This window comes from Cyprinodon variegatus, unplaced genomic scaffold (assembly GCF_000732505.1).
Source record: "Cyprinodon variegatus isolate N-32 unplaced genomic scaffold, C_variegatus-1.0 Scaffold189, whole genome shotgun sequence".
Lineage (NCBI taxonomy): Eukaryota > Metazoa > Chordata > Actinopteri > Cyprinodontiformes > Cyprinodontidae > Cyprinodon > Cyprinodon variegatus.
Window position 1 is genome coordinate 1,054,901 of NW_015150642.1, and position 6,947 is coordinate 1,061,847.

The 6,947-nt window shown below is 43.1% G+C and overlaps 1 protein-coding gene across 1 annotated transcript in view; it reads left to right on the forward strand.

Moving 5' to 3' along the window:
• The window catches only part of chrm3 (cholinergic receptor, muscarinic 3), a 25,396-nt gene that overhangs the window by 15,591 nt on the left and 2,858 nt on the right, over positions 1-6,947 (forward strand). Inside the window, exon 2 of the mRNA XM_015379303.1 lies at positions 356-993. Within this exon, the coding sequence (XP_015234789.1) occupies positions 356-993 (638 nt within the window). The remainder of the gene's footprint in view (positions 1-355; positions 994-6,947) is intronic.

Sequence of the window (6,947 nt, forward strand, 5' to 3'; positions counted from 1 at the left end):
ACGGCAGGGTAATGCCCATGAAGTGATGCACAAGCCAGTGTCCTGAATGGGGCAGCGACGTGCCCAGAGGCACCTGGTCTGCAGAAAACGATGTCTTTGATTGCGGTATTAACCTAGCTGCTGTTTACCGACTGCCCCAAAACAAAAGAATAAATAAAAAGAAAAGAAAAAGAAAGAAAGAAGGTTTTTTTCTGACATTTTGAATTTAAAAATCTTCCTGGATGGAAACAAAGTCCAGTGGATTGTTTTATAACTTTTTTGGAATGACTATAGCCTGGATGACTGAGAATCTTCTCCAGCAAGTTCCTGTCTCTGTTGATCAATTTCACTTGATTGTTTTTTTGTGTTCCCTTAGGTATTTCTCTGTGACCAGACCTTTGACCTACCGGGCCAAACGTACGACCAAAAGAGCTATGACCATGATTAGCTTGGCCTGGTCCATCTCCTTCATTCTTTGGGCTCCGGCTATACTGTTCTGGCAGTATATTGTGGGCGAGCGCACGGTTCAGCCAAATGAGTGTTACATCCAGTTTTTGTCCGAGCCCATCATCACCTTCTGCACCGCGATTGCTGCGTTTTACTTACCAGTGAGCATCATGGCCATTTTGTTTTGGAAGATCTACCAGGAGACGGAGAAAAGAGCTAAAGATGTTCAAGGTCTAAAGGGATCTGGGGCCGGCACAAAGTCGAGCCAGGCTCAGGACCAGGACAACAGCAGTGGAAAAGATGCAGTTAACAGCCAGAGGATGTCACTAACCATGCTGCGCCAGATAAGCTCCCAGAGCTTCAGCAGCAGTGAAGTATGTCTGTCTTCTCCAGAGGGAACTGGAAAAAACAATTCCAATTTGGCACCAGAAGCAAAAAAGCAAAAGTGCTGTGGAATGTTATGCTTCCATCTCAATTCATCTAACATGCCTGGTAACACTACAGCGAATACTGTAGATGAGGCAGAGCACAGCAGCTATGATGGCGTCACCAGCGATGTGGTAGGAGGTCCTGGAGACCGAGCCGCTTCAGACCGCGAAGCAAAAAAGGCTGGAATTATACAGCATAGAAACGGTAGGACCCTCCATCCCTAAGAACACTTTTAATGGAGAAGGATTTGCTACAATATTATTGAAAGCAAAGAACACTTTTTATAAAAGATATCCGAAGAAAATTAGTTTTTAAAAACGTAATTTTGAAAAGTAATAATAACAGAAGACAGGCGGCTTTAGTCAGAGCCTCTCCTGAATGGCTGAGCTCCTCACCCTCTCTCTAAGGGAATGCCGTTTTCCTGTGGAAAAAGCAGATTTTAGCAGCTTGTATCCGGGATCTCGCTCTTTTGATCGTGATCCAGATTTCATCATCATAGATGAAAGTAAGAAGGTAAGAATGTAAACCGACAGGAAAATTGAGAGCTTTGCAATTTCACTCAGCTGACCCGCTCCATTCTCCCTAACTCATGAACAGGACCCCATTATAGCTGAACTCCTCCACTTGAGGCAGGACGGGGCTCCAAACTGAAGGACAAGCTACCTTTTTCCAGTCAAGTTCCATGGCTTTGGATTTGGGGGTGCTGATTCTCAGGCGAACCGCCCCAGAGATTAGGCTGTAGGCTTGGCAGGAGAGAGCCAGTAGAACCATATCATCAGCAAAAATCGACGAAATGCGCTGGTGGTGGAGATGTTTTAGTGCCAGGATGATCCCAGGGGCTGTGTTGGCGGGGGCTTAAATGCCCCCCGGTAGTGTCTACCAAGGATGACAGGCTCTGGGTGAGAGGTCAGACAAAGAGCAGTTCAAAAAGCACCCATTGATAAAAAATCAAGGCATGTGATGCAGAGATGTGCAGAGACAGTTGGAGGGGCAGGTGCTCAACGGTAAAAGGGGGCCAGATGGAGCATAGATTTAAAACACGATACAGAAACATATCTTGCTATACAACCGGTTGAATTGTACCAACCCAATCACAACACACAATAACGCATATACTCAAATGTTTGTTAGAGGTCAGTACAAGGCGAAATGAGTCTGTTTTACCTCATTTGTGGATCGAACAGCTTCTGCTGAGGGGGTTGGTGCTGCTGTGTTGCTGGAGGTGGACTCTATTGACCTGATAGTGTAGACACTAAAAAGAGCATCTGAGAGATAGTAGCTGACTAAAAAAGAGGTATGTGTTCATGCAAGATGCAAGGATAACTAAATTAAAAATGGCTCACTGCCACACTGCTGATAGTTTGGAAGAGACTACTTGTTGAGGTCTGTGGGTCTGTAATTCTGTCAGTGTCTGTCTGTACCTGAGCTGTTGTACACATCACAGTGGCATTTTCTTTTTTGCAGTTATAACAATAACTTTCTGTTGCCCATGCTCTTAAAAATGTCAGTGACTTGTGACTTCTTGTGCTCTTTCTCATCAAGCTGGTGAGTGATCCACCACCTTTCACATCCTCACACAGCTTCTTTTGTTTTGGTCTTAACTTCCTCTCCTTATGAGGCATCTCTGCAAAATGAAACATGATCCTTAAACTACAATCTGATGCACATAAAACACACATACCATTGTGGCAAAAGTATTGAGAATGACACAAATATCATATTTTCGCATTATCTGCTGCCCTCTGGTTTTCATGTGTGTATTTCAGATGTTGTCATCACATACAGAAATATAATTGCAATCATATTACGAGTAACAAAAGCTTTAAATGACAGAATGAGTTAATGCAGCAAGTCAATATTTGCAGTGTTGACCCCTCTTCTTCAGGACCTCTGCAATTCTCCCTGGCTGCTCTTAATCAACTTCTGGACCAAATCCTGACTGATAGCAGTCCTTTCTTGCACAATCAATGCTTGCATTTTGTCAGAATTCCTAGGTTTTTGTTTGTTCACCCGTCTCTAGATGATTGACCACAAGTTTTCAATGGGATTAAGATCAGGGGAGTTTCCAGACCATGGACCCAAAATCTCTATGTTTTGTTCCCTGAGCCAGTTAGATATCACCTTTATTTTATGGCAAGGTGTTCCATCATGCTGAAAAAAGGCATTGTTCATCACCAAGCTGCTCTTGGACGGTTGGGAGAAGTTGCTATCTGAGGACATTCTGCTACCATTCTTTATTCATGGCTGTGTTTTTAGGTCAGACTGTGAGAGAGCCGACTCCCTTGGCTGAGAAGCAACCCCACACATGAATGGTTTCAGGATGCTTTACAGTTGGCATGAGACAAGACTGGTGGTAGAGCTCACCTTGTCTTCTCCAAACAGCTGTTTTCCAGATGTCCCAAACAATCGGAAAGGGGATTCATCAGAGAAAATGACTTTCCCCCAGTCCTCAGCAGTCCACTCCCTCTACCTTTTGCAGAATATCAGTCTGTCCCTGATGTTTTTCCTGGAGAGAAGTGGCTTCTTTGCGGCCCTCATTGAGACCAGGCCTTGCTCCAAGAGTCTCTGCCTCACAGTGCATGCAGATGCACTCACACTTGCCTGCTGCCATTCCTGATCAAGCTCTGCACTGCTGGTAGCCCCATCCCGATGCTGAAACATTTTTAAGAGACGGCCCTGGCACTTTCTGGTCTTTCTTGGGTGCCCTGGAGCCTTTTTGGCAACAATGGAACCTCTCTCCTTGAAGTTCTTGATCATGCCATAGATTGTTGACAGAGGTGCAATCTTTCCAGCTGTGATTCTCTTTCCTGTTAGGCCATTTTTGTGTAGTACAATGATGACTGCACGTGTTTCTTTAGAGATAACCATGGTTCACAGAAGAGAAACAATGATGCCAAGCACCAGCCTCTTTTTAAAATGTCCAGTGGTGTCATTCTTACCTAATCATGGCAGATTGATCTCCAGCTCTTTCATCATCACCACCCACACCTGTGTTAATGGAGCAATCACTGAAACCATGTTACTGTAGCTGGTCCTTTTAAGGCAGGGCTGCAATGTCGTTGAAATGTGTTTTGGGGGATAAAGTTCATTTTATAGGCAAATATTGACTTTGCAATTAATTGCTGTTACGCTGATCACTCTTTATAAAATTCTGGAGTATATGCAAATTGCCGTTATAAAAACTGAAGCAGTAGACTTTGCAGTAGACAGTAGACTTTGTTTTTTGCGCCGCTGACAAGCGGCTATAAGTTGTGAGAGGTCGGTGTGTGCAAATTTGAACAGCACATTGCTCATTGCTCATTTTACTTGGTCAGTCTACTCATCTTGCAACAATAAACTGTGCACAAACTAACAACGCTGCAGAACCCAGTTACCGGACCAGTAGTTTACTTTTGCTGGAATTGGGAGTTGTAGTGGTTTTCTGAAGCAGCGCTTAGCTATTAGCAGAAGGGCAAGTTGTGTTGATCATGTGACCAGCCACGGTTACCGCGGCACGGTAGGTCTAAACTATTATTATTTTGGGCATGCACACACACAAACGTACCCATACACATAGATATAAGCACACAGTTTAAAAAATAAATAATAATAACTGGCAAAAGGGCACTTTGGGCATCAAGGGGCAGGTGCTCAAGCGCATTCAGAGATTTATAGACNCACTAAAAAGAGCATCTGAGAGATAGTAGCTGACTAAAAAAGAGGTATGTGTTCATGCAAGATGCAAGGATAACTAAATTAAAAATGGCTCACTGCCACACTGCTGATAGTTTGGAAGAGACTACTTGTTGAGGTCTGTGGGTCTGTAATTCTGTCAGTGTCTGTCTGTACCTGAGCTGTTGTACACATCACAGTGGCATTTTCTTTTTTGCAGTTATAACAATAACTTTCTGTTGCCCATGCTCTTAAAAATGTCAGTGACTTGTGACTTCTTGTGCTCTTTCTCATCAAGCTGGTGAGTGATCCACCACCTTTCACATCCTCACACAGCTTCTTTTGTTTTGGTCTTAACTTCCTCTCCTTATGAGGCATCTCTGCAAAATGAAACATGATCCTTAAACTACAATCTGATGCACATAAAACACACATAGTCATGGCCAAAAGTATTGAGAATGACACAAATATTATATTTTCATATGATCTGCTGCCCTCCGGTTTTCATCTGTCTATGTCAGATGTTGTCATCACATACAGAAATACAATTCCAATCATATTACGTGTAACAAAAGCTTTTAAGGGCGACAGTCGCGTTGGATGTAGGAGTTTGCCCTGAAATCGAAGGATTGACGGTTCAAGCCCCGACTCCGACTTTCATTGTCGTTGTGTCCTTGGGCAAGACACTTCACCTGCATTGTCTACTGATGGTGGTCAGAGGGCCCGGTGGCGCCAGTGAACGGCAGCCCCACTTCTGTCAGTGAGCCCCAGGGCAGCTGTGGCTACAATGTAGCTTGCCACTATCAGTGTGTGAGTGTGTGCGTGAATGGGTGAATGAATGTAGTGTAAAGAGCTTTGGTCAAGTCTCCTGACTTGAATAAAGGTGCTATATAAGTACATGCCATTTAATGACAGAATGAGTTAATGCAGTAATTCAATATTTGAAGTGTTGACCCCTCTTCTTCAGGACCTCTGCAATTCTCTCTGGCATGCTCTCAATCAACTTCTGGACCAAATCCTGACTGATAGCAGTCCATTGTTGCACTATCAATGCTTGCATTTTGTCAGAATTCCTAGGTCTTCGCTTGTCCACCCGTCTCTGGGAGAAGTTGCTCTCGGAGGACATTCTGGTACCATTCTTTAAACATTGCTGTGTTTTTAGGTAAGACTGTGAGAGAGCCGACTCCCTTCGCTGAGAAGCAACTCCACACATGAATGGTTTCAGGATGCTTTGCAGTTGGCATGAGACCAGACTGGTGGTAGCGCTCACCTCGTCTTCTCCAAACAGCTGTTTTCCAGATGTCCCAAACAATCGGAAAGGGGATTCATCAGAGAAAATGACTTTATCCCAGTCCTCAGCAGTCCACTCCCTCTACCTTTAGCAGAATATCAGTCTGTCCCTGAATTTTGTCCTGGAGAGAAGTGGCTTCTTTGCTGCCCTCCTTGAGACCAGGACTTGCTCCAAGAGTCTCCGCCTCACAGTGCGTGCAGATGCAGTAACACCTGCCTGCTGCCATTCCTGAGCAAGCTCTGCACTGCTGGTAGCCCGATCCCGCAGCTGAAACACTCTTAAGAGGTCCTGGTCCTTGCTGGTCTTTCTTAAGCACCCTGGAGCCTTTTTGGCAACAATGGAACCTGTCTCCTTGAAGTTCTTGGTGATGCCATAGATCGTTGACTGAGGTGCAATCTTTCTAGCTGCGATTCTCTTTCCTGTTAGGCCACTTTTGTGCAGTGCAATGATGAATGCACATGTTTCTTTAGAGATAACCATGGTTCACAGAAAGAGAAACAATGATGCCAAGCACCAGCCTCTTTTTAAAGTGCCCAGTGGTGTCATTCTTACTTAATCATGACAGATTGATCTCCAGCCCTGTCCTCATCACCACCCACACCTGTGTTAATGGAGCAATCACTGAAACAATGTGAGCTGGTCCTTTTAAGGCAGGGCTGCAATGACGTTGAAATGTGTTTTGGGGGATAAAGTTCATTTTATAGGCAAATATTGACTTTGCACTTAATAGCTGTTACACGGATCACTCCTTATAACATTCTGTAGTATATGCAAATTGCTGTTATAAAAACTGAAGCAGTAGACTTTGTAAATAGTAACATTTTAATCATTCTCAAAACTTTTGGCCATGACTGTTAACAAAAACACATTTACATTTCATAACTTCTCAAAAAACTAAATGTATAAACACAAATGTAATCCATTAATAATTTACCCTTTATATCATTTTATTAATTTGTACTTTATAGCAATAGGAGTAATAGAGTAATATATCATTGAAAAAATATTAAATGAATAAATATTCACGTATTCAAATTTTTTTTTGCTTTTATTTAGTTTGACTATTGACTTTGGGCATGACATCAAGGGTCTAAAAGTTATATGATTTAGCACATATTAGCCTCTATTTAATTTTTGTGTAAATAAATGA